General features: G+C 58.8%; 1 protein-coding gene across 1 annotated transcript in view; it reads left to right on the forward strand.

Moving 5' to 3' along the window:
* Positions 1-4,185: 4,185 nt before the first annotated feature.
* Positions 4,186-26,351, forward strand: part of SDC3 (syndecan 3) — a 46,175-nt gene continuing 24,009 nt past the window's right edge. Inside the window, exon 1 of the mRNA XM_074162140.1 lies at positions 4,186-4,284. Coding sequence (XP_074018241.1) covers positions 4,186-4,284 — 99 coding nt within the window. The remainder of the gene's footprint in view (positions 4,285-26,351) is intronic.

Raw genomic sequence — 26,351 nt, forward strand, 5'->3', positions numbered from 1 at the left:
ATTTACTGGTATAAAGGACCTTCCCTGTCCCCGTGGTGCAGTTCGGCGGCTGCTGGTTTTAAAGACCCTTTTCTGAAGGTTATAATCAGAATAATTGGGGAAATCCTGATAAGTCTGAGCGCTCGCACAAACCGGCTGATGGGTGATAAATTGATGGAGGGGAAGAAACTTCCCATTTCACAGGAAATTAGGTCTTTGGCTCAGGGCATTAAAACGTTTGATTTTGGAGTGTGTCAAATCGCTGATCCTTCCCACGCTGCCTCTTTCTCCTCCTCACCCCTCCACAGGACCCCGTGCCCCCACGGCCCAGCGGGGGAATTAATCTGTTTTCACACCCGTTGTCGCTAAATTTAGCGGAGAGCGCTGATTTGGGCTTTCTGACCCCTTTTTTTGCCCTGGGCTTGGAGCCACCCTGCGCCTCCGCAGTCAGCGTCGGCCATCGCAGCGAGCCAGGAGGGCTGTTGGCACCTGGGTCACCCTGGGGTCCTCGTCTGGGGCATTTTGGGGGCTCTTCTGGCTCTTACAGCTCTTTAACCCTTTAACCCACCAGGTTTCAGCAGCTCAGCAGCAGCGTGGCTGTGGATTTGGGGCAGAGAATGGTGAAAGCGAGGGATATCTATCTATATATTTAGTTATATATATATTTAGTTTAGTTTAATTTAATTTAGCACTGAGTACGTACCTCAGGTGTGAGGTTGGAGAGCAGGGTGATAGTCTGCCCGGGCTCCGTGTTTCTTGTCCTGGACCCCCATGGGTCTGGGGTCAACCCTGGGCATCCTTCCCACCACGGCAGCGAAGGTGTTTGGGAGCCAATTCCATGGGTTTAGCCCTTGTCCAGTCCTGCGAACTCCTGCTCCGATCCCCGGGGGAAGGATCTGGACTGAGCGGTGGCACAGCAGAGCCCAGCCTGGGCAGCTGCCCCATGGCCAGTGGTCATGGTGGGGGCCTGCTGGGAGGGATACAGCCGGGTCTGTGCGGGCCCTGCTTCGGTTGAGCCTGAGCATGGCTGTTGGTCACTTCTGAAGAAGGGATGTGAAGAGACCCATCACATCAGCCAGGACCCATCACATCAGCCAGGACCCATCACATCAGCTGGGGTCCATCATGTCAGCCAGGGTCCATCACACCATCTGGGGTCCATCACATCAGCTGGGGTCCATCATATAAGCCAGGAACCATCACATCAGCCAGGGTCCATCACATCAGCTGGGGTCTACAAGTAAGCCAGCATCCATCATGTCAGCCAGGGTCCATCACAGCACCCAGGGTCCATCACACCACCCGGGATCCAATACAGCAGCTGGGGTCCATCATAAGCCAGGATCCATCATGTCAGCTGGGTTCCATCATGTCAGCCAGGGTCCACCAGGACACCCAGAGTCCATCACATCAGCTGGGGACCATTGCATCAGCCGGAATCTATCACACTGTGGCCACCATCCATCACATCAGCCAGGATCCATCACATCTGCTGGTGTCCATCATGACGTCAAGGGTCCGTCTCAGAGGTCAGGATCCATCATGTCAGCTGGGGTCCATTACAACACCCAAGGTCCATCACATCAGCCGGGATCCATCCTGACCCAACAGAACAAGACCTTCCACTTCCACGGTGGCGGAAAAGGAGCCGGTGGCAGCCGGGCAGCGTCCATCCGCCCCGGCCCCTCCCGTGGGACCCCGACTCTCGTGTCCAGGAACCTCTCTCTCCCCACCACGCCTCGGGGGCCACCTCTCGGGTGACAACCCCTTGGTGGGGACCCGCGGGGACTTTGGCCTGGCTGCCCCGGTCCCCGCGGGGGGGGCAGCGCGGCGGAGCTGCAGGGGTGGCGGCGGCCACGGCGGGGCGGTGCAGCCCCAGCAACGCCGCTGTCCCCGCTCCCGTCCCCTCCCCTGCCCCAGGGACCCCCCCACGGCCCCAGGGACACCCCCCCCCGCCCGGACGGCGACCCACCCCCGAGGGGAACCGCTGTTTTTCTGCATCACCCAAAGCCTGGTTCCCCGCCCCCCCCCCCCCCATGGCTTCTCGCTAATGATATTAATACACTTTAAGAAAAAAAAAATAAATTATTAAGTAACTAAATATTAAAATTGAAACAGAGATGGAGTAAAAACCCCGAGGCAGACCCCCCCCCCCCCCCCCGCGATATTTCACACCCCCAAAGAGGGGGGTTGCTCTGAGGTTCCCATCAGAGGGGGACCTGGAGGATGCTCTGCCGTGGGACGTGCCCCAGCTCTCCCTGGCCAGGGGCTGCACCTCCGTTTTTAGCTGAATTTGGCTGATTTCCCCTCCTAAGCGGGCGGTGCTGGGAGGGCAATGCCCCTTCTCCCAAGTAATCCCCTCTGCTCCCCCCTTGGCCCCCCTCCCGGCATATATTTTGCATTCAGATGAGGGGGTTTTTATGAGAATCCGAGTATATTTTTAGGCTTTTTCACAGCAAGTGTGCGAGAGCCATTAGGAGGAATTACACGTGTGTGAGAAACAACTCATTTATAGCCCATCCCGTCTGTTCCCAGTGCACCCACGGCCACCGCCTCCCCGGCCCGTCGGGGTGACCCGACACCCAAATGGGGAGCAAAGTCACCCCAGGGTCACCTGGCAGCCACGTGGAAGCCACTGTCACCGCAGGGGACTGCCCTGGCCTCTGGGCTCACTGTTATCCCTGGGGTTTTTTGAAAGGGGAAACTGAGGCAGGGGGCTGTGGGGCTGGTTGGGCTATTGGCCCAGGGCTGGGAGCGAGTCCCAGCTCTGCCCGGAGGAATTTCCCCTCCTGGGTTGTAGCTCTGGGGTGGCCCCGGTCCCAGCACCCACCCAGAGGTGACCGAGGGTCCCATGGAGGGGAGGCGCAGGGAGTGGGGCAGGGTGGGGGTTCCATTCTGGAGGCGGATCACAGGGCCCCCATCTGCCCCTGGTTCCTCTCCCCCATCCACCTTGAGGTGACCCCATCTGCCCCAAGATCACCCCATCTGCCCCTGCCCCCCCAACTGCCTGTTGATCCCCCCTCATATCCCCCTGAGTCCCCCCCATCTACTCCTGCCCCTCCTCAATTGCCCCTGAGCCCCCCCATTGCCTCAGCACCACCCCATCTACCCCAGCTTCTCCCATCTGCCCCAGGATTCCTGCTCCATCTGCCCCAGCTCCCCCCCATCCGCCCCTGGCTCCCCACAGTCTGTCCCAGGACCCCCTTTATCTACCTCGGCCACCCCCTCATGTACTCCAGGGTCCCCACAGGTGCCCCCAGGCCCTCCCATCTGTCCCTGGATCCCTCTAATCTGCCCCAGATCCCCCCCCAGTTTGCCCTAGTCCCCTCCTTTACCTACTCCAGGTCCCCCATCTACCCCTGGATCTCCCAGTCTGCCCCAGGTCCCCTCCAGTTTACCCCAGTCCCCTCCTTTACTTATTCCAGGTCCCCTCCATTTACCCCAAGTCCCTCTCAATCTACCCCAGGCTCCCCCCCAACTCCACCAGGCTCCCTCTCATTTACCCCAGATACCCCTAGTTTGCCCCAGTCCCCTCCTTTACCTACCACAGGTCCCCCCCACCTACCTCTGAATCCCCCCAGTCTGCCCCGGGTCCTCCCCAGTTTACTCCAGTCCTGTCCTTTATCTACCCCAGTGCATCCCATTTACCCCCGGCTCCCCCCAGTCTGCTCCAGATCCCCCCCTGTATGTACCCCAGGGTCCTCCCCATCTACGCCAGGCTCCCCCCCATTTGCCCCTGGATCCCCCCAGTCTGCCCCAGGTCCCCCCCTCATTTACCCCAGGTACCCCCCAATCTGCCCCAGGGTCGTGTCCGTCCCCCCGTTCCCCCCCCCTCCCCGGCTCGGCTCCGGGGCGCTCCGGGCGGCGGGGGCCGTGCGGGGCCGTGCGGGGCGGGGCGGTCTCAGCCGGGCGGGGGGGGGGGGGTGTCCCGCTGCCGGTGTGTGTGTGTGTGTGTGTGTGTGTGTGTGTGTGTGTGTGTGTGTGTGTGTGTAGGGGGGGTACCCGCGGTCCGGGGGTGGGGGGGGCCGGCCCGGCGTTTCCTGCCGGGGGGGCGCGGCGGGGAGGGCGGCGCGGCGGCGGCGGCGGCCCGCACCCACACCGCCTCCCGCGGGCGGCGGCAACAAAGGCCCTTCCCCGCCCCCGCCGCCGCCTCCCGCCGCCGCTGCAGCCGCCGCCGCCGCCGCCAGCCGTCCTTGCGGCAGGAAGATGCCCGGGGAGGTGCCGCCGCCGGCGCCCCGGGGGCTGCGGAGCCTCGTCCTCCTCCTCCTCCTCCTCCTGCTGCTGCTGAGCGCCCGCGCAGCGCGGGTGAGTGCGGGGGCGGGGGGGGGGGGGGGGGCACACCCGGGACCGGCATCGTGCGGGGACCGGCAACGGGGTGGGGGGCACCCGGCACGGTGCGCGGGCTGGCCCCGGGCAGGGGGACCGGCGTGGAGGCGGGGGGAGCAGCACCGGGGGGGGGGGAGGTGGGATCGGGATCGGTACCGTGCGTGGATCGGCACTGGGCGGGGGGGGGGGGGGCGCTGGGACCAGCATCGTGCGTGGACCAGCAACGGGTGGGGGGCACCGGGCTGGGGGCGTGAGGTCGGTATCGGTACCGTGCGTTGACCGGCACCGGGGGGGGGGGGGAGGCTGGGACCGGACCGGGGGGGCTGATACCGGCATCGCGCGTGGACCCGCAACGGGTGGGGGGCGTGGGACCGGTATCGGCATCGTGCGTGGGCCGGCACCGGGCGGGGGGGGGGGGTAATGGGGAGCGCTGGGGCTGGACCAGAGGGCTGGGACCGGCATCGTGCGTGGACCAGAGACGGGGCGGGGGGGGCACCGGTACCGGGCTGGGGGCGTGAGACCGGTGTCGGCATCGTGCGTGGGCCGGCGCCTGGCGGGGGGGTGGCACCGGCATCGTGCACGGTCTGACCCCGGGCAGGGGGCTGGTACCGGGCTGGGGGGGGGGGGGGGACACGAACGGGCATCCCGCCCCGGGCAGGCGGACCGGCAGCGGGCGGGGGGGCCGGGAGCGGACCGGGGTGCGTGGATCGGCACCGTGCGGGGGGGGGGGACACACCGGCACCCGGCCGGGGAGGGCGGGGGGCTGGCAGCGGCAGGCTGCCGGGGGGGGCGGTGGCACCCGCGCACCGGGCGTGGAGCAGGATCCTGGCACCCGGCTGGGGGCCTGGGGGGGCTCTGGGACCCCCACCCTGGGGCTCTCGCTCTGCTGCCACTCCGCGCCGGCCCCCCCCTGCCTGCACATCCCCCCCCCTCTCCAAAGCCGCAGACCCCCGGCGGGCAGGCAGGAGCCGATGCCCCTCCCGGGGGTCCCCCCTCCCCTGCGCACCCCCCGGAGCAGTGCTGGGGCGGGGGCTCCCCCCGGGGGGTGGCGGCAGGAGCAGGCAAGCGGGGGAGCGGGGGCGGGGGGGGGTCTGCCGTGTGCGTGGGGAGGGGGATGCAGGCAGATGCCGTTTGAAGGTCGTAGGGAAACACGCCTTAAAAATAACCCGGGGGGGGGGGGGGGAGACAGGAAAGAGGGAGGAAAATCCCTCTCCTGCTTTCTGGTGGCAGAAAAGACTTGGGGGGTTTTGCCCTGTCCCTGCCTGCTCCCCTCCCTCTCCCCCCTCCCCCCCCCCCCCCATCCCCCCGGGGGTCTCTCTTGCCCCTCCAGCTCCTGATGGGATGGGCAGGGGTAGGGGCAGGCAAGCCCTGCCTGCTGCTGGCCCCCCCGCCTGGGCAGGCATCGCCCCGCTTCCCCCGGGGGCTTTACCCAGCCGGGCACACGGGAGAGGATTTCCACGGGAGGAAAGGGCCGGTGGTTTCTCCTGGCACTTCCAAAACTGGTTCTGCTCACCTCCAGCACGCTCCGGCTGGGAGAACCTCCACTGGAGCCACCCTGCCCTGCCTGCGCCCTGCCTGCGCCCTGCCTGCGCCCTGCCCATCGCCCAGGGGACGCGGGGTGGCTTTACGGGGCGCTGGCCCTTGGGTGATGCTCCGCTGGAAGGATCCTCCTGCAACCAGGAGATGCTTTTCCTACGCTACCGGTTGTGCTCCGACGTTGTGGGGAGAAGCAGCCTCTCCGGGAGGAATGGGAGGAAGGTGGCTGCCGCCTCCTCCTCCTCCTCCTCCTCCTCCTCCTCCTCTCTTCCAGAGGGAAGCGTCCCAGGGCCTGGCTGCTCGCCAGCACGCGACCTGCTGCATTAAAGAACCCCGAGCTCTTCCCCCTCCTCCTGGGGTCATGGTTTGTGGGTGCCGTGGGCCAGCGCCCCCCTTCTGCAGGGCAGTGGGTGCGTGCGGGGCGTTCTCCCGGCTTTCCCGGCACCGGTTATTCCCCTTCCCAAAGAGGCAGATGCAACTTCGGTGTTTCTGAGGAGGCTGCCGAGCCGCTATTGAGAAGACCATCAGGTGCGTGATTTACTGGTCCCAGCAGCGATAAATACCGTGGCTCCCGGCGATGCCACGCGCCCGCTTGCGCGGTGAATCGAAGGGCAGTTTATTAAGCCGAATATTGCGCTTTGCCATTGATCCGGGGAAGCCTGAGCTCCGCCGGCAGCTCCCCTCCATCGCTGGGTGCCCGTGGTGGCGGCCAGAGGTGTGTGTGGCCGTGCCCGCCTCTCCGTCACCCGCGGTGGGCGCGGGGTCGGTTGCATGGGTGCTCGTTCCCCCCCAAATAAGCTTTCCCCCTTCCCCATTTGGGGGATTTTAGTTGCCGGCTGGTGGAGGGCGATGCGGGCGTTTGCTGAGGATAATTAGGCAGGAAAGGTTACGGGCTTGTTAAATGCTGGGATGGGAGGTGGTGGGATGCTCCTGGGGGCAGGGCTGGGGCTGGGGGAGGCAGCCCGAGGGAGGCAGGAGGCTGCTGTCCCCCGTGAGGGATGGATGCTCCAGGAGACGTGGGGCATCCTCTTCTGGAGGGGACCGAGGTCTCTCCTCTCCCCACTTCTCTTCGCTGAGGCTTTTAAATCATTCGGTCTTGTTGGACAAAGTCTTGGCTTCTCCCTGGGGTTGCCGGGATGGAAGCAGTGACTCAGAGAAGCTCTGGTGTGTCCCAGACAGCTGCCGTGCCGATGGGATGGGGAATGGATTTGGGGACCCCGGTTTCCCTGGTGCAGTTGCGCAGGCAACTGGGTAACGCTGTCTGCTCCCTCCCCTCTCCCTTCTCCAGGGCAGCACCCGGATAATTAATTAATTAATATTTGCACTGCAGAGAACGGACAAATAACTCCTTTTCCCCTTGGCACCGAGCCCGTCAGCTCCCCGGGACGGGCCCACGCCGCATGTCCCTGTCCCGGGGAGCGGGGGGGGGACGGGGGCTGCTGGCCTCGGTGCAGGGACGTGGCGTTGCCGGAGCGTTTGGGAACTGTAACGAGTCTCCCGGGACTCAGCGCTTCCCTTTGATCTGGCGAGGGCTGTGATCCCTCTTGCCCCGGGTTTGGGGAAGCTGGGATCGGTCCCTTTAACCCTTTGTGTGCCTCCATGGGAGCGCTGTGGGGCAGGGGCTGCCTCTGTGGCAAGACCCCATCTGGGCAGTGGGGTTTCCCGACGGTGTCACGCGCCCGTGGGTTTGCCTTTGGCCAGGATTCCCCAGGGCTCTAAAGGTCAGGAGCTCACCCTGCTCATCCCTGCCGACCCCCATCCCCTGCCTCATCGCTCTGGAGCTGGCTGTGGACCACTTTGAGGGAGAACAAGGTCTGGACCTGTTTGGGAGATCCAGGCAGCTTGGTGGAGAGGAGCCCCCGCGTCAGCCATGCCCACGGGGGGGGTGAGCTCAACCCCCTATTAGACACCCGAGAATCCAAGTGCAGGCTGTTTTCTGCATGGCTGGGAGCGCTGGTGGCTCCCCACCCCTCAGAACACTCACAGGCTGGGGTTATCGCTCCTTCCTCTTCCTCTTCCTCCTTCGTGCAGGGCCTTGGTGGGGAGCCGGGATGCTGGCAGCCGAGTGGCATCTGGGGACCCTTTGGGGACAGTGTGGGCAGGGGGAGAGGGCAGCACCAGGCAGCTCTGCTCATGTTAATTAGCTGCAGGCAAAGCACGGGCTGATGAGCTTCATCAGCGAGGGTGGCCCAAGCGCTGGGCTGTGGTGAGATGCTGGGAGAGCGGGTGCATCCAGTGCCCCCGCCGTGTGACACCCCCGGTCTGGGGACCCTGAGTCCTGGGGAAGGATGTTTTGCTTTGGCCCCGGCTGGCTTGGCCGAGCCAGGAGCTTAGGGATCAACTCGTCACCTTAATTACTGAGAGCATCAATTAGCTGTAACCTTTCTGCAGGTCCCGATTGCTCACGTCCGTGTCCCCGCTGGAGCTGTGCCTGGGATGGCTCCGGAGCCGGCCTCATCCTGCTCCCCACTGTCGGGTATTGGGGAGGTGATGGGGATTCAGTCCTGGAGCGTGTTTCCATGGAGTTCTCCCAGCGAGGGGGAATGCAGGATGGCATCCCTTGCTCCTTGCAATCCCTTAAAATCCACCCTTGGCTCAGTCTGGAGGGGTGGTGGGGAATGTGGGACCTGGAGATGTCCCACAGCCCTGCAGAGCTTTGGGGTGGAGCATCCACCTCCCCCTGCAGAGGATTTGGGGGTGTCAGCACCCCCCGCAGCTCTGGGTCCCACCGGTACCGATGTGGGGGTTTGGGGGTTTGCTGGGCACCCTTCTTAGCACGGTGTTTGCCCAGTGCCCAGGGCTGGCAGCTCCCTGGTGGCCAACCTGGCATCGGGTCCATGGGGGCTCTTTCCCTTCTGAGGTTTGTGGGTGCCCTGGGGGCTGCTGTGAACTTGTGTGGCATGTCAGGAGTTTGCTAGGACTCAGCCTGGCTCCCAGGGGGGTGGATTTGAGCTCCATGGGGTGAGCCTGGTGGTTCCACCCAGCCCTGTTTGTAGGGACATCCCAGCTCTCCCCGTCCAGCCGTGCTCAGCACCCGGCTCCTTCCTCTTCCGAGCAAGAGGTGAAGCAAGTTCAGGGGGAACTTGAGCAATAATAAGGAAAGGTCCTAGAGCGTCTTGAGGGGTGAAGAGTCCTCTGGCCACTGGAATGTCCTGTCCCTGCCTGTGTGTGGCGTGGGTGAAGTGGGGGTTAAGTCCCCAAGTGTCCCTAAGGCTCCCTTTCCCGGAGACGCACGGGAGCCCTGGGAGACGGCAGCCGGGCCGGGGGAATGCCCGTCCCCAGCACGACGTGAGCCGGGTACCAAACCCTGCCGGGCCGGCCGGGGAGGCACTGAGCCCTGGGAGACGGGAACCTTTCCCTTCCTGAACCTTTTAAAACTCTAAAATAGTTTTGGGTCGGGGCGTTAACTCTTTACCCACGTCCTCGTCCCACCGGGCCCTCCCCACGCTCGGAGCGGGGCAGGGAGGCCGGGTCTGATCACATCCTCGCACCCTGCGTGGCTCCGGGTGTGTTCTTTGCTTCTATTCTGCTCCTCGATGAATGAACCTGGTGCTCGGCATCTCTGCAAACCCAGCCTCAGCGCTCAGGAGATGGGGAGCAGTTATTTGGGGAGAAACCCCCTTTGGCATGTGGTTTGGCATCCCCCGGGAGCAGTGGGAGGGTACCTTCACCAGAGCTGTGATCCTCAGCATCCCGCAGCATCCCCTTTCCCTCCGCATCCTCCCCACTCCACTTCAACGCCTGCACAAGGCTCAGGACCCTGGGGAGCTGCCGGAGAAGGATTTATCCTGCAAAACGAGAAGGATTTATCCTGCAAAACGGGTGATGCCACCGACCCTCCCACGGGCAGAAGGGGGGACGTGCCTCTGTTTTTCACCCCGGGGGTGTCAGCCTGGCCCCGGCAGAAGATGCTCATCCCTCCCAGCCCGTGTCCCTGGAGACGGTGCCGCAACACGTGTGCGGAGGGAGGAGCGGCTGCTGCCGGAGAGGTTTTCCCAGCTTTTCCATCCTCGCTTTGTGCTTTTCCCTGTTCCCTTGATGTGGTGCTTTATGGGGGGGGGGGGGGGGAAATTTGCCATCGGGAGTGTCCAGCGGTCCTTCGCCTCCCCCGGCCACGGCTTTTGCAAACCCCAGCCAGTGCCTGGCTCCAGGGAGAGCGGAGGTGGGAGGAAGGGCAGCGGGGCGAAACAGAGGGCTTTTTGTGGCAACGCATACATCTTTCCCAGTTAATTAATTTGACATTTACGCCGAGCTTCTCGTGCAAAGCTCCCGAGCGTTTCGGTGACCTTCGTGAGCAGCGAGCGGGGTTTGTGCCCAGCCCTGCGGGGCAGGATGAGAGCGGCTGGAAGTCAAGGCAGGGGGGGAAGGATGTAGTTGGATCCAGGCGGCTCCCGGGGCTGCCAAACTGAGCCTGGTGGCAGTGTTAACCCCCTCAAACTGTGGTTTTTGGGGTCTTGCTGTGGCCGGGAAGGAATGAGATGGAAGCCGGGGTCGTGCGGGTGGCACAGGGATGCTCCAATTTTACTATTGTGAAGGTGAAAGCCTTTTTGGAGCTGGTGCTTTCAAGGCTTTTTGTTAAAAGTGACTCAAAAAGCTAATTCTGGTCCTGGTTAAACCTGTATTAATCCAGCTGTGGTGGTGCTTGTGAAGCATTGAGCAGATGGAGGGGACAGCATCCATCTGGGGGTGAGCAGCGATGGGTCCCGCTGCGCTCCCCACCCTGGGAATGAATCCCCCCAAATCTTGCATCCCCCTTTTCCACCTCGGCATCCCAGAACAGACGATTTCAGCTCTCTCCGGTCTGGATGGGGATGTTTGCTCTGCCCCGGCCATGCCATGTGCCCCCGCCGAGACGGAGGCCGCGTGTGTTTACATCTCTGCAGCCACGATGCAAAGCATCTCCCTCCCTCGGAACGGCTTGGCCGCGGCTCAAACTATTTATTTCAAGATAAAAATAACAGCAGCAACCTCAGGGCTGCTGCTTCTTCCCCGGCCAGTGGTGAAACAAGGATTATTTTAGCAAAAGGGGGTGGTGGTGGGGAAACCCTCAACATGGGGGAACCCAGGCACATGTCCCCAGTGTCCCCACTTTTGCAACCCCAATTTGGGACCCGAATGGGCCGGAGGAGGCTGGAGCTGGGGAGAAGCATCGTCTCTCAGGCAGCACGGAGCACAACTTGTTGGCAAAACAGTTTGTTTGCCAAAAAATGCTGTTTTCCGGAGGAGGAGGAGGGGAATGAAGCTATTTCACAAGCTGCGTTGGTCGAGCTGGATAACTGCGGAGAAGGGCGGGCGGTCCCGAGCGAGTTTGGCTTCGTTTATAAGCGATGCTCGCGTTAGAGAATGGCAAAAATATACCAGAGGGCTGCATTTTGGGGAAAGGGAGTGGGAGTTCTGGTCCAAGATGGGCATTTTTTTTTTTTTTAAAAAAAAAATCTTATTTATTTCTTATTTTTTGCAAGGAAAGCTGTAACTGAAGAGAGAGCCCCTGTGTTTCTCTCCTACCCCAGAGCAGTTTGCCCTGCGGAGGCGGTGAGTGGTGCTGGCGCGGAGCACGCCAAGAGCTTTACCCCAAACTAGGTGTCAGTCCACCGTTTCCAGCTCTTTTAAGGCAAATTCGGGTCCGTCGGGCTCCTAACGACCTTTTTTAGGTGCTGCCTGACCTGGGGATGTCTATTATGTCCCGAGATGCTACTGGGAAACGTCTCCATTGCACCCCATAAAGATTAATCAGAAGAAGCAGGAATAATGCATATTTTTTTTTCCCCATTTTGGAGGCTTTTTGGCGAGTAGTATCATCCAGCCTGTAATTCTCCTTTTCCCTCGTGCACAGGCTGCTCGTGGGTTCGCTCAGAGCGAGGTGGGGGTGTCGTGGGAATCTCCTGTCACCGAGACGAGAGTATTTAAGAGCCGGAGCTGAGTGTCACCGGAGATGGCACTTACGGGGAGCGTGAGGAGGAGGCAGGGACCGGCACTTAAACCGCTCCGAGGCCCTGGCTCCGGCCCAGTGGAAAAACCCGGAGCTGCCAGGTATTTGTTGATGAAACGGGATGATTTTATGCAGCTCCGGCGATGCTTTAACCCGCACCCGGGAGGCTGCTCGGAGTGCGAGGTTCCCTTTTTTGGAGGCACCAGGAGAGACGGCCACCACGTCTCCGTGATTTGGGGAGTTTTGGTCCTCGGATAGTGTCACTGCTCCCTCTTCCTTGGTGAAATCCAATTGGTGGCCGGTCACCAGTGGTGTCCCTCAGGGCTCAGTTTTGGGGCCAGTCTTGTTTAATATCTTTATTGATGATCTGGATAAGGGGATTGAGTGCACCCTCAGTAAGTTTGCAGATGACACCAAACTGGGTGGGAGTGTTGATCCGCTTGAGGGTCAGAAGGCTCTACAGAGGGACCTGGACAGGTTGGATCAATGGGCCAAGGCCAATGGGATGAGGTTTAATAAGGCCAAGTGCCAGGTCCTGCACTTTGGTCACAACAACCCCAGGCAACGCTACAGGCTTGGGGAAGAGTGGCTGGAAAGCTGCCCAGCAGAAAAGGACCTGGGGGTGTAGGTGGACAGCCGGCTGAACATGAGCCAGCAGTGTGCCCAGGTGGCCAAGAAGGCCAACGGCATCCTGGCCTGTATCAGGAATAGCGTGGCCAGCAGGAGCGGGGCAGTGATGGTGCCTCTGGACTGGGCACTGGTGAGGCCTCACCTCGAGTGCTGTGTTCAGTTCTGGGCCCCTCACTACAGGAAGGACATTGAGCTGCTGGAGCGTGTCCAGAGGAGAGCCACCAAGCTGGTGAGGGGTCTGGAGAACAAGTCAGAGGAGGAGAGGCTGAGGGAACTGGGCATGTTTAGTTTGGAGAAGAGGAGGCTGAAAGGAGACCTCATTGCCCTCTACAACTGCCTGAAAAAAGGTCGTAGAGAGGTGGGTGTTGGCCTCTTCTCCCAAGGGAATAATGACAGGACCAGAGGAAATGGTCTGAAGTTGTGGCAGGGGAGGTTTAGATTAGATATTAGGAAGAATTACTTCACTGAGAGAGTGGTCAGGCACTGGCACAGCCTGCCCAGGGAGGTGGTGGAGTCGCCATCCCTGGAGGTATTTAAAGAACGTGTAGCCATGGCACTTCAGGGCATGCTCTAGTGCCCGAGATTGTTGGGTTGTGTCTGTTTGGGGGTGGGTGTGGGTTTTTTTGTGTGGTTTTTTTTTTTTGGTTTTGTTTTTGTTGGTTGGACTCAATGATCTCAAAGGTCCCTTCCAACCATTAAGATTCTGTGATTCTTTGATTCCCTCCTCCTCCTCTGGGACAAACAATGCAGAATGTTATAAATCAGCTTTGCAGGGTGCTCCCCTCCACCTGAGGCCTGATGCGCTCGGTGCACGTGCCAGGGGGCTGTAACCTGGAGTACCTACTTCTTGTGCTCCCATGGCACTGATGAGCACTAATTAAGCCCTAATTAGCCACTAGTGGTTGCAAGTCGGTGCCCTGGCAACATGTGTGGCTCAAGTCCCATGCGGTGCTGCCGTGGCCTCTGTTGGAGGACTGCAAACCTGGGTGGGATCCTGGGGTTAATTAGCCTGGCGTTAATTAGGGAGCGTGCCGACATGTATTTTCCAATGGGGAACCTGGGGTGTTAAATAGGGACCTGAGCATCAAAGAGGGACTGGGCTTGGTGGCTGTGGGGTATCGTGGTCCCCCTGGGCTCCCCAGGAACCCCCAAGTTCCCATCCGGCTGGGATTCCCAAGTTCCCCATCCGGCTGGGATGCTCAGGTGAGGGGATCTGCCTGTGACGCAGCACCCAGCAGCACCCAGCCCCTGTAATCGGTTGCTTTTGTTTTCTTCTGGCATGAAAAAGAGCTGTTTCTCCCCATTTATCAGGAAATAGTTGTTTTGGGTGCAACTTGCTCGTTAGCTGCCTGGCAGGCTGTAATTAGGCAGCGGGAAAGGGCTGTAGGGAGGGTGCACAAGCTGGTCTGGCTCCTCGGGTGGTCCCCTGTGGCATTGGGGTGTCCCCTGCAGTGTTGGGGTGTCAGGGCTGCGGAGGCCGGCATGGGCAGGACCCCCTGGATTTTTGAGGTCTTAATTATGAGCCGCATCCCTCAGTGTTGTAATTGGGGTGATGCAGCTGGTTCTCCCTCTTTACTCTCTTGTTTTTAATTGGGATTAATTAATGCCTGCTCCTCTGACTCGACGTGACTGTCCCACCTCCAGACTGCGGTGTTTAAAGCCACTTTGCAGTGTGGGTCACGCCATCCCCAAATGTCCCTATGTAGATGTCGTTAAAGCCACCACGGGTGATGCCCAGGGATGCTGATGCTCTCTGTGCCGGGGAATCACTGCAACCCTCTGGGATGCCTGGTCCTATCGGGGGCAGGTCCTGGCTGGGGAGGATCCCCAGTCCCTTTATTTTCCATGGTGAGAGCTCTTTGAACACCCCAGAAAAGGCTGGAAGAGGAGGAGGGTGGGAGGGAAGGATCTTGGTGACGTGGAGGAAGAGAGAGGGAACCAATTGAGTGTGGTGCAGGGATCGGATGGGCACGGCTGGTGCCCGTGGGCTGGTCCCTGGTGCATCATCCCTCACGGGGATGTATGGGGACACACATCCCTACGGATGTTTCTCCACCGGTGATGTCCTGCAGTAGAATCCACTGCATTCAGAGCAGCTGTGGCTCTGTGCCTTGGGCTGAGCTCTCCTGGACCATACCTTCTTACTCTTGGGGTAAAATCAGGCTGAAAAGAGTCATCAGGGGAGGATGTGCCATGGGGCTCTGCATCCTCGGGGCAAGGCATCCCCCTCTGCCAGAGTGAAATCCTTCGGGTGCCCTGGACACCCACGAAATGCCCCTGCTACGCACACACTTACCCAGGCGGGGAGCTGTGGGCATCCCAGTGTCCTGGGAAACATGCTGACCTAGGATTCAGTTCTCCCTGCTTCAATTTTCCTCCTGGTCCGATGGCTTCTGGGTTGTGGGTGAGAAGAGTTTAAGGGCTGGGGATGGTGGGGCTGGGACCTGGGTGTAGTTGGCTGGTATTTGCCTGGGGATGGTGGTGCCTGTCCCTGTGCAGGGATGCTGGTGTGTCTGACAGTCCCACCGTGGGGATGCTGGTACCCGTCCCCACGCAGGGATGCTGGTACGTTTGATAGTCCCCCATGCAGGGATGCTGGGACTCGTCCCTGTGTGGGGATGCTGGCACTTGTCCCTGTACAGGGATTCTGGTATGTTTGACAGTCCCATCACGTGGATGTCAGTACCCGTCCCCATGTGGCAAGATGTTCCCCCTCTGCTGGTGTGAAAGCCTCCGGATCCCCCGGACACCCACAAAACGCCCCCACTACACACACACTCACCCAACCGGAGACGTGTGTGCAAAGGATGCTGTTTACCAAATTTTGAGCTGGCTTTGCAGACAGCCAACCTCTATTTGTGTCTGCAGCATCCCAAGTGAGACCCAGAAATAGCCTGCAAGGGGCACGTCCTTTGGGTATTTTTTGGTTGATGTATAAAGAAGGGGGGGAAAAAAATCCTGGCTGGGGCTGTGCGTGCAGCAATCCGGCTTCAAACGTGTCCCAGCCCGAGAGGAAATTGGAATTACACCAGCCGTGAAGGGAACGCAGCAGGTGGGGGGCAGCTGGGGCTGAAGGAAGCAAAAGCTCTGTGTCCTGCTTCCCTTCTGCCAGAGGAACAAATTTTTGGGTCTAAACAGTGACTTTTTGGATCTAAACAGTCATTTTTTGGGTCTAAACACCTGTCCGCTTGGGATGCTTCTATCCAGCCCTTGGGCACCCAAGGCTTTTTGCTGAGTTAAAAGCACCAGCAAAGGGACCGGGGAAGATAAACCCTGTGGGCTCCTCTGTAGAGACTCCAAGACAGTATTTGGTAAAAAGTGTTTATTTCTGGTGGTTTGGGGTTTTGTTTTGTTTTGTTTTGTTTTTTTTCCATAATGAGCTTTTCGGCTGCTGATCCCACCAGCCTGGTGTGAGGCTGAGGATTGGGCTGGGGCCATCCTGGCTGTGAAGCACCCAGTGGTTGGGGAGAGGGTCCCGGGAATCCAGACGTGGGGATTTTTCCTTCTGATCCAAAATCCCCATTTGCTCCCGCCAGCAAAGGATGCGTCTGCAGCTGGGGCAATTCCCCCAGGGCCGTGCATCCCGGTGCTGTAACTCCTGGATAAAAAGCATTACTGAATCCGTGCTGGCCAGCTTTGTGATGCTCAGGATGCTGGGGTGGGGAAGGGAGTAGTTGCTTTCCATGGGGCAGGATTGGGGTGCAAAGCCTCCATGCTCCCGACCTGCCCCTCATCCCGGCAGGATTTTTCCATCCCCTGGTTCAGGAAGCGGCTGCTGCCCGCAGGCAGCCGGGTGTCCCCCTCCCCAACCCTCTCCCCCCTCATTTTCCTTCCTTCAGCCGGAGTGTTTTGCCTGATGGACTGTATTAAAGGCCGGACGTGAGGAGGACAAGCTGCCAGCAATTAGGCTGGGCGAGCCCTCCCCCAGCCGGGCCGGGGAGAGGAGCAGGGCTGGATGCCGAGATTTTGGGGAAAAGAGACCATTTCTTCCCTTCAGCTCCACTTTGGATGCTTGGAGCAGGCCAGGGGCACATGGGGTGGATTCTCCATGCCCTGAGAAATGCTCTTGGTGAAACGGGTTGGGGCTGGGTGCCTGCGATTTGGATTGAAGCCACAGACCAGGGGCTGGGCTGTTCCTGAGCCTCTCAGCTCTTTAGATCATCCTATTTGCTCCAAATTTGGCCCAAAACCTCCAAATCTCTCCCCGAAAGCCCCTGACCCCCAGTGGGTGAGCACTCCACACCTTCTCTCCCGTGGCACTTCAGGAGACTGGGAATTTTGGGGCTGCTCCTGGCTGCCAGGCAGGATGCTCACCCCAGCGCTCGCTTCCCTGCTGCAGGCATGGGCCGGATCCTGCCTCTTCCCGGTGCAATTCCAGCTGCACAGTCAGAGTTTGCCTCCAGCTATAAATATCTCAGAGAGCAGCAAAGCCCCCAAAGGCTTCAGGCACTATATATAGTTTTTCTGCAGCAGAAAGACATCTTGCATGGAGGCTGGGCGGTGGGATCTCCTTCTAGGAATGGGGGGAAGGAGAGGGCATGATGTGGGGGGATGATGAGTTTCCATGTGGATATGGGGCTGGATCCTCTCCCTGTGGCTGGTGTCCCGGTCCCTTGGCACCCTGGCAGCACCCAACTGCTCCGCTCCGGGTCTTGCTTACACCGAGCATCAGCAAAAGTTGCTGTCTGAGCGTAGAGGAAAGGGACATAAAACATTTATAGCCCTTGAAAATCGTCAAGGAAATGTCTGTCTCGGTTAAAATAGCAAGAGCAATTAGAGGAAAAAAAAAAAAACCCAAACCTAACAACACGGTTTGTGTGTTATTCCAGCTCTTTTCCGAGTGCTTCCCATCCTCAGCCGGGGATTCAGGCTCTCCCGTCTCAGTGGCTCTGGAGGCTGGGATAAGGTCTAACCCCGTGCCCATAACCACGGCACCAAACCCATCTGAAACCCCCATTTTGGGGCTCTCCAAGCACATTGAAACCTCAATCGTGACCTAAAAGGAGAGGGCACCAAGAAGTTAATTGGGTTCCTTCCTCTCGGTGTTTGCAGTGATGCCAAAGCGGGGTCAGTGCCTCCTGTGTGTCTCTGGATGCCGTTAATTAGGGAAGCCCCAAGCTTGAACTTCCCCAGAGCCTTCGCCAGCTGCAGCGGGATTTATCGGGTGCGAACGGGTCCTTCCCCTCCCCGGGCTGCGGCGGGGGCGAGGATGGGGCGGGAGATGAGGGAAAACAGGCGCTCCTGGAGAAACAGGCCAAATCCTGCAGATAAGGGGAATTTTGGTGTTGCTTTGTTTGACACAGTATCTTTCAGGGAAAAAAAAAACCCCAGTCCCCCGGCAGCAGCAGGGCTGGAGGGTCACGCTTGTTTGCTCAAGCCTTGCACTTCCTTGCCTAAAAATCAGTGGTTTAGTGGGTTTTCATTATTTTTTCTTTCCCTCTGCAAAGGTTTTAAGCTGACTGAGGAGCATGGCTGCTTCTCTGGGGTAAGGAGATGGATGTTCAGGGTCCACCAGGGTTGTGGTCCGGGACTGGGCACAGGTTGGGGCCGTCTCTGCCACCACTGCACCCAGCGTCATGGCATCTGGTCCCCCAAACCAAAGGGTTTGCACTCCCCATGCGGGAGGCTCTGGGACCAAGCCCCTGGCACGGCAGGGCTTGAATAGCTCTCTCGTATGAGAAAGAGGAAAGAAAATCCCAGGAGGGGAAATCCGGGGAGGAAGAGCAAGTCTGGGTGAATCGGGCAGAAGGGCCTTGGGCAGGCGCTGCCCGGGGGTGGCAGCAGGTCCTGCCCACTGCGGGAGGGGGGGGACCTGGAAAGCCACATTTTCCTGGAGCTGACAGTCCTGCTGATGTGTAGGAAAGTGTTTCCTTGGGGGTGGAAAAACAAAAGAAAAAAGAACCTGTTATGAAGACAAGCTGGCCTGTTTTGACTTGAAATCAAAGGGTGAGTTGGTGTTTCAGGCTAATAAATATCTTTACTTTTTTTATGTTTGCTTTTGCAACGACGTGCCTTTCTGAGGCGATCACACCACTAGTGAAACCTGCAAGAAAATCCTCCTGTTTTGTGAAATCAGAATTTGGGGTGTATTTCCTTCCCCACCGGGCTGTGAGAGCTTCTCGGGGTCCCGTTTTCCAGCTTTGCCTGCTGACCTAGGAGCTGGAAATACTTTTCTGGGCACAAGGCGAATCCCTCCACTCGTGGAGCTGAGGCTTTGAGGAAAACACAGTGCCTGGTGGAAGATGATTCTTCCTTGCTCTACAGAGACCAGAAACATCTCCCCAGGGGAGCAAGCTGAGCACGGGGTGAAACAAGCCCCGTGGCTGGTGGCTGCTGGGGAGCTGTGGGCATCCCAGTGCCCTGGGAACATGCTGACCTTGGATTCAATTCTCCCTGCTTCAATTTTCCTCCTGGTCCGATGGCTTCTGGGTTGTGGGTGAGAAGAGTTTAAGGGCTGGGGATGGTGGGGCTGAGACCTGGGTGTAGTTGGCTGGTATTTGCCTGGGGATGGTGGTGCCTGTCCCTGTGCAGGGATGCTGGTGTGTCTGACAGTCCCACCGTGGGGATGCTGGTACCCGTCCCCACGCAGGGATGCTGGTACGTTTGATAGTCCCCCATGCAGGGATGCTGGGACTCATCCCTGTGTGGGGATGCCAGTACTTGTCCCTGTATGGGGATTCTGGTACATTTGATGGTCCCCCTGCAAGGATGCTGGTACCCATCCCTGTGGGGAGATGCTGGTATGTCTGATGGTCCCACTCCACAGGGAATGCTGGTACCCATCCCCACACAGGGATGCTGGCACATCTGACAGTCCAGCCATGTGGCTGCAGGTACCTGTCCCCCCATGGAGATGCTGGTACATTTGGCAGTGCACTGAGCACCCATCCTCAGAAGAAAGAGGTTTCTCTTCTTTCTTCCCCTTCCCTGGCCCTGATGCTGGAGGATAGCTGGGCGGAACATTTCTCTCTTTCCTTTTGTCTCTTCCTCTTGTGCTTTCAGCCATTGGGCACTAGAGCAAACTACTCTGGATGGAAAAAAGAGGCTTCAGATGAGGGATGCGGTGAAACACCCTCCTCGTGCATTGGTTGGTTGTTCCTCACCTGCTCCCAGAGACTGTATCTGAGAGCTGGGTGAGGTGGTTTTTTTATTGTCCCTCTACAATATTAAGTTTTTCCTCAAAAGCAGGGTCTGGAAGCCCTGAATAGTAGCTCTGAACAAATAACACAAACTGTGTCAGGCAGGGGTACTTCCACCAGAAGGCTAAAGCTGCTTTGAGTCTTTGCCATTGTAGAAAGATGGAGCAGAAACCTCCCACCTGCCTGGGTATTTGCCGAGAGCTGCTCAGGCTGAGGGAAACAACAGGGTATGAAATAAATATCGGCATTTCTCCCCTTGGGGACTTCCCGGTGCCATCCCCAATTCAGACCCGCAGGTGAACGCTGCTGAAACGCCCGCGAGCGGGAAGATGCTCAGCAGCGGTGGATTATGGTTTTTATTTTTTTTTTTTCCTTAATGGAAAAAGCCATGTTTGTACGGAAACCAATTGGTTTCTGCGGTCCTTAAGGGAAGGAGCATCCCAGAGGCACTAGTAAAAGCTTATTGCTTCATGCTCAGTGTTGCAAAAAGGCTTCTAAAATTACAAATAGCATGTAGAAGGTGTATAGGGGTCTTTATACCACGTGCCCCACCTTGCAAGAGCCCTTTGCCTGTGGACTCTGGAATGGCAGTGAGGAATGAGAGATGGAGATGTGCAGGAGCTGAGCCTCCACAGCTCGTGACACATGTGGGAACCGGGTCCTGAGCTTGCTCAGAGCTTCAGAGCAAGTCGCAGCGAGCGTGTGATTAAACCTGACGGATGCTCTGAGCCTACCAGTCCCTTCCAGTAGGTATCGACGCCGGCGACGGAGGCGTGAGCCACCGTCTCATCCCCCGGGAGCCACCGTTTTGGGTGCGAAAACCCGGGGATGTGTCAAGAGCGGGACTCCCAACCTATTTCTGCTCATCATGGGAGGGTGGGCTGCTCTGGGGGGGCTGAGCTGAGCCTGTGGCAGCCCTCAAACATGCCCACATCCCGCCGAGATGGCAGGAAAGTAGGTCGTGGCCGTGCTGGCATGGCGGGCTCCGTCCTACATATGTAAATCGGGTCTATTTATGGGCTCTCGCATGACTGCGGGCTCAGGCGGCTCTGAGCAATACCTCGCGCTCTGGCCCCACTGCGGGGCTCATCCCGTGGGTCCAATCCTGTTTCCACCACTGGGGGGAAGAGCGGATGCTCGTGGGTCTGCGGTTTTGGGGTGAAGCTTTGGGATTTCCTCCTGGTCCCACCGGGCAGGGAAAGGGAGGTGAACCCTCTCCCCGACTCCTGGGATGGTGCTGAGCTCCATCCGCCATCCCTGCCTGCCCCGGGGCATTGCTGGCAGCAGTTGCTGGCAGATCCCACCCTCATTCCCTCCTTCCCAATGCTTTTGGGGTTTTTTTTTAATACCTCCTGGTGACAGGACAGAAAAAAAATCCCTTTAAAGCTGCTTTTGCAAAGCATGAAGCTTGTCTGGGCAGACGTGGGGCATCTCATTTCTTTCTCCATCCCCATCCCTGGAAAGGGGCTGGGTTTCCCCCCAACGACTCCCCTTTAGCCCGGTGCAGGATTTACTCCGGTTAATCTCCTTCAGGCTGGAGTCCCTCTGAAAATTGCAGCACGTTTGCATTTGGCAAGCGCAGCATCTTAATCAACATCCTTTACAATTTCCATGACAACTCCGGGGAAGGTGGGCAGAAACTCCTTCCCCTTGAATCCAGGCAAGCCTGCAAACACCCCATCCTACTGCTCGGGCCAGCGGTCAGCAAAGCACCACCCTTGATTAATTATTCCTAATTAAACACCATAAGGAAAGGGACTGCCTGGGAAAAGGGCTCCTTCATTTTCTTCCACCAGCGGTTTGGGGGAGCTGCTGTTGGGGAGGGGGAGGTGGCATTAATCTGCAGCTGCATGCAGAGACTCTGATATATTCCTGATTAATCATTATTAGGAGGTTCATTAGCTGTGCCTCAGCACGAGAACAGACTGGGAGGGGCAACTGGGCTCCAGTAACTGAGCTGTAACAGTTTGGGGAGGACACGGGTGACGGTTATCACAGTGTCAGGACGCCGATAGCTTTTCTCCTTTCCATGCCACTTAAACCCGGCAGGAATGGAGCACCCCCGTCACCCACCCTGGTTTTTAATGCATTTATTGCCATTTTCATAGTTGTGGTGCAATCAGGACCTGGATGGTTCTTCCTGTGTCCCTAAAAATGATGCTGAGAGCCCTCAGGTGGCTGGGGGCGATGCCCTTGGGTGGGCTCCCCGCGTCCGAGGAGGGGGCAGCTTGTGGGGGGAGCCGGTGGGGATTTCCTGGGTGTTACAGGCTGGAGATTTGGGACCAGCTTCACAAAGTGGTTTCTCGCGTGGTGGGTTTTGCACAAAACACCCAAAAAGCTGTTAAAACATAGGGGACCGCGTGGCTGTGTGGGCTCAGCTGCAGGGGCAGGATGTGACCCCTCCGCCCACCCCAAGTTGCTGACCCGGCGTGCTTGGAAACCACGGAGAAAATCCCCTTTAATGGTGACAGTTGTGTTGTTCTTTGAACTTGTGGCTGGGAAAGGTCTCGGGTCTGGCTCCTTGAGGGGGAAAACCCACTGAGCATCTCTGCTATGGCACGTGGAGGGCCAGCTGCCACCACGAGCCCTCGGTTAGGGGATGGGGAAACTGAGGCAGCAGCCAGGAGGGAGAGGAGCCAGCAGCTCCAGGGGTGGTTGGGAGAAGGAGGATGGTTTGTAGGGCTGGAGGATCTTCCCTCTAAGAGCAGGGGGGCTGAGATGTCCCCCCATAGCCCTCCTCTTTCCCACCACAGCCCATCCCTCGGGGGCTCAGTGTTCCCCTCACCACCTTAATGAACACAATTAAGCCAATTCCAGAAAATGAAGTGGCATTTAAAAAGACAAAATAAAATAAAATAAAAAAGCCCACAATTGCTTTTTGTGGTCATTAAGAGGCTTTTTACTCCCGTGGCTGCTCCTCCTGTGGTTTTGGCAGAGCATCCTCTGGCACGGTGACAGTGTCCCAGCTCACCAAAGCCATTCTGTGTTCCCCGGGGGGCTGTTTTGGGGGTGTCTAGAACTCTTAGTCCCTTGGGGGGGGAAAAAGAATTATGGTGCATCCAACATGTGCCGATATCACCCACAGTGGGCCAACTCGCCCCATGGGGGTGTTCCCCATGGAGGGAGGTGACACGGTGGTGGCCTTGGACCAGGGGGATTTCTGCCTCCTGAGTCACCCTGGCTGCTCCGGCTGGGAAGGGCATCACGCGCCCGAAAGCAGAAGAGCTTTTCAGCCCAGATTGCGGTCCCCAAGCTGTGTCCCCATGTCCCCAAATAACCGTGCTGAGCTCATCCCGTCCCTGCCGGCCCCGGGCAGGGCTGAGCCCTCGTCGCTCCCCATCGGAAACCTCCTGGAAAAGAGATTTGAGGTGCGGCGTGGCCGGTTCCCGTGTCCCAGCTCCATCAGTGGGTGGTTTCCCTTGGCACACAGGCATGTCCAGCTGAAACCTTTCCTTCCACAAACAGCCGTGAGATCATTTTCTTCTTCCCGCAACACAATTGAGCATTGTCCTCCCTATTCCACTGAAAGTTAAGGCGGGGACATGAGCTAAAATACTGCGACGGGTGGCCTGATGGTTGCTGGTTCCTCTTCCTAGTGTTGAACGAGCTGGGATGTGGCTCCCCCAGCATCCCGAAGCCTTTCTCCCATTGCACGGAGGGTTTTGCCCTGGTAGAGGAGGGGACCTGCTGGGCCATGGGGACCACATCTACGCTGTGGGTTCCTACCTACATCTCAGTGCTGTGACCAACCAAGCCTGGTGCCGGGTTGGAGGGTTGGGACTGCGCTTGGCTGGCTTTTAGAAAGGGTAATTGCTCTTTTCCTTGCCTTTTCATTGTTTAGCAAAGGGCTGTTATCTAAGCAGGCAGGGAACAGCAGGCTGGCAGCGCTGGTGCTTGGCTGGAGGGAGCGTTTCAATGTGCCCGACTGAACTGATGCTGCAGGTTAGAGCTTTGGGGGACAACAAAAATAACGTCCCTATTTTTTTGTGGGGCTACGGAGAGCCAGCCCAAAGCAGGAGCTGGAGCTGGCCTGTTTCGCTTGGGAAGGGTGAGGAAGAGGAGGGTGTAAAGATGCTGCCAAGAGCTTGTAAACCCAAATGCTGCTCACAGGGTGCCCATCTGGGTGCACACAGAGGGTCCTGGTCCTGGTGTGAATCCCATGAGAGCATCCTTGTGCTGATGGTGGGGGTGGAGACTCCCTCTGCTCCAACCGATGGATATTTAAGTGCCGTTGGGGATTCAGCATTAGGGAGAGCATCTCACTCCTCCCCTTGCCCACCCGCCTCCGTGCAGCACCCACCACCCATCGTGTAACACCCTTCTCCCCTATGCACTGCCAGCAACAGTGGGATGCACACCTGAGGACACAAAGACACCCCAAAACCCCCATTATCCCAGCTGGGAGAGCTGTGCCAGCATCACCCATGGAGCCAGCACAGATGGGGATGTGCCACCAGCCCATCTTTGGAGCCCATCTGCTCCGTGTCCCAGTGCTGGCCACGCTTTGCCAAGTCCCCATGAGTTACCCATGGCTCGTCCCCACGCGGGGTATTTTTACATCCATTGCTTCAGGCTCCCAGGTTGCACATCTCCCTCTGCAGCTTTCCTTTTTTTCCCCCCTTAATTAATGGAAACCATCCAGGTGTGTAATAATAGCGCGGGGTGACCTGTATTTTGCACACTCTGCATTGTAATTAGGAGCTGGAGCACAGAGCCTGCGCTTCCCGGCACGGCAAACCATTCCTGGCCATAATTAGGGAGAGAAAACCGAGGCATTTATTTTTTTTTTAATCCATGGTGGGAATTGTGGCAGGAGGGAACCGAGCCTGGATCCGGCCCCACTGCCTCCCACCCCTTTCCAGCAGCTCCTGTCTCCACAGTGCCAGCCCAAGGCACGGATCTGGTGGGATATACCTTGGCTGGTAGGTTTTAAGGCTGGAAAGGACCGTGCAATCTTCAGGTCAGAGGGTTTTATACAGCTCCTACAGCTTTTCCTTCGAGGGGCGTGGGGTGCGTGGCCAGAGCCTGCCGTGGCCTCAGCTCCCTGTGTAGGGAGAAGGCGCCCACCAGCAACACACTGAAAACCAGCGCTGAAACTGCTCCTGGGGCAGCAATGTGGGGGTGCTAAACCCGGTTTTGCTGGGAACCTTCCCATCAGTGCAGAGGAAGGGGATTAACCCCCCCGAGAGCATCGCAGAGCCGCCAGGAGCTCCCCAGCCCGTGGCCTGTCCCCCTCCAAAGTGCCCGAGTTTTGGTACAGTCTCTTGATTTGGGACCTTCTTCCCTCCTGTCGCTTTTCCCCTCCCCGAGCTGTCTGCCCGGAGGTCCCAGACCCCTCCTCATCGGCGCTGGGCAGGATTAGGTTCCCTTGAGCCATCTGGTCCCCACAGGAGCAGACCCCGGCTCAGCTCCCTGCAAGCCCTGAGCTGCTGCCCCACTGGGGCCAGCCTCCCGTGGCACTCGTCCTGGGGACGCCCTGGTGAGGGGGTCACCCACACAGGGACAATTATCCTTGGTACCTCCCCATGTCTCCCCCTTGGCTGCGGAGGGGATGGCTGTGCCTGGATTGGGGGAAATGCCTTTTTTTGAGACTGCTGGGGATAGCAGGGATGGATGCCACCTTCCGGGACTGAGTTTGGGACCAGGCATGTACGTGCTTATGGAAATCGAGAGGGAAAACACCCCACAGGCATCTCCCACCTGTGTTTAGGGAAGGTTTGGACCAGACCCACCTGCTGTAGTCGGGAATAAGATAGACAACAAGGGAACTTCTCTCCCCACACTCAAACAGGGAGTCCCAGGGAGGATGCTCTGGGCTGGGGACCACTCTTGGGTGGCACCTTGGATCCTGCCTTGCTGTGGCTCGCTGTCACCACCGCATTTAAGCAGTGACTGTAATTCCCTTTAATCCTGGCAGGCTGCAACCCTGGCTGCTTCACCTGGTGGCCATCGAGCTGGTGGCACACCGGAGGGTCACTGCGGGTGGCCCCAGCACCGGCAATCGGCTTAAGGAAGATAAAGCCACAGGGACAGGAGGGACAAAGGGAGGTGGGGGGACTCGAGGGGGGTGGAAACGAGCCATTGGGGGTCTTGCAATTAGAGCTTGGGGCCTCCTGGGTGACAACGGTGTAACCTAAGGGTGACAGGGGGTAGGTGACCCTAGGATGGGGGGCTGGGTGGCTGCCTTTGCCTGCTCAGGACATGCCTAGCTCAGGACTGGGCTGGGGTCAGATGATGATGGATGTCAGCATCGAAGAGCATCTTTTTCTGGCATGGGGAGACCAGTCCTGTGCATGTAAGAGGGGGATTGTGGCATTTTTGACCTCTCTGGGTAAAACCTGGCCTTGAGATCCCTGCCCTACCTCACTCCTGGTATCCAGGGGTGCTTTTCCTGCAGGGTTTTAGAGCAATTGCCCCCAGCTCATATGGACAGGGAGCATCACCTGAAATCGGGTGTGAGAGCAGTGGGGGGTGCTTGCTGCCTCTGCAGCCAAGAAATCCCCCACCTCCCATCGCACCTTCTTACTCCCACGTGCTGCATCAACCTTCTCCAGTGGGGACCCCCAAAATCATGTGCCTGTGTGGGGACAAGTGATGCCAAGTGCCCAGCCTGAGCAGCGGTCTAGGGGGGACCAGGTCTAGGTGTCACCCTGCACAAGGCAGGCAGGGGCAGGCAGGGATGACTGTGGTCATGGAGAACCAGTGAGATATGTCCTACAGCTGGAAAAATTTGGGCCAGGCAACGGGAATCTCATTTTGGTTGGGACATGGTGGGATAAAGGGGCTGTGGGGAGGCTGTGCAAACCCATTGC

The sequence above is a fragment of the Numenius arquata genome, chromosome 21, assembly GCF_964106895.1.
Source record: "Numenius arquata chromosome 21, bNumArq3.hap1.1, whole genome shotgun sequence".
Taxonomy (NCBI): domain Eukaryota; kingdom Metazoa; phylum Chordata; class Aves; order Charadriiformes; family Scolopacidae; genus Numenius; species Numenius arquata.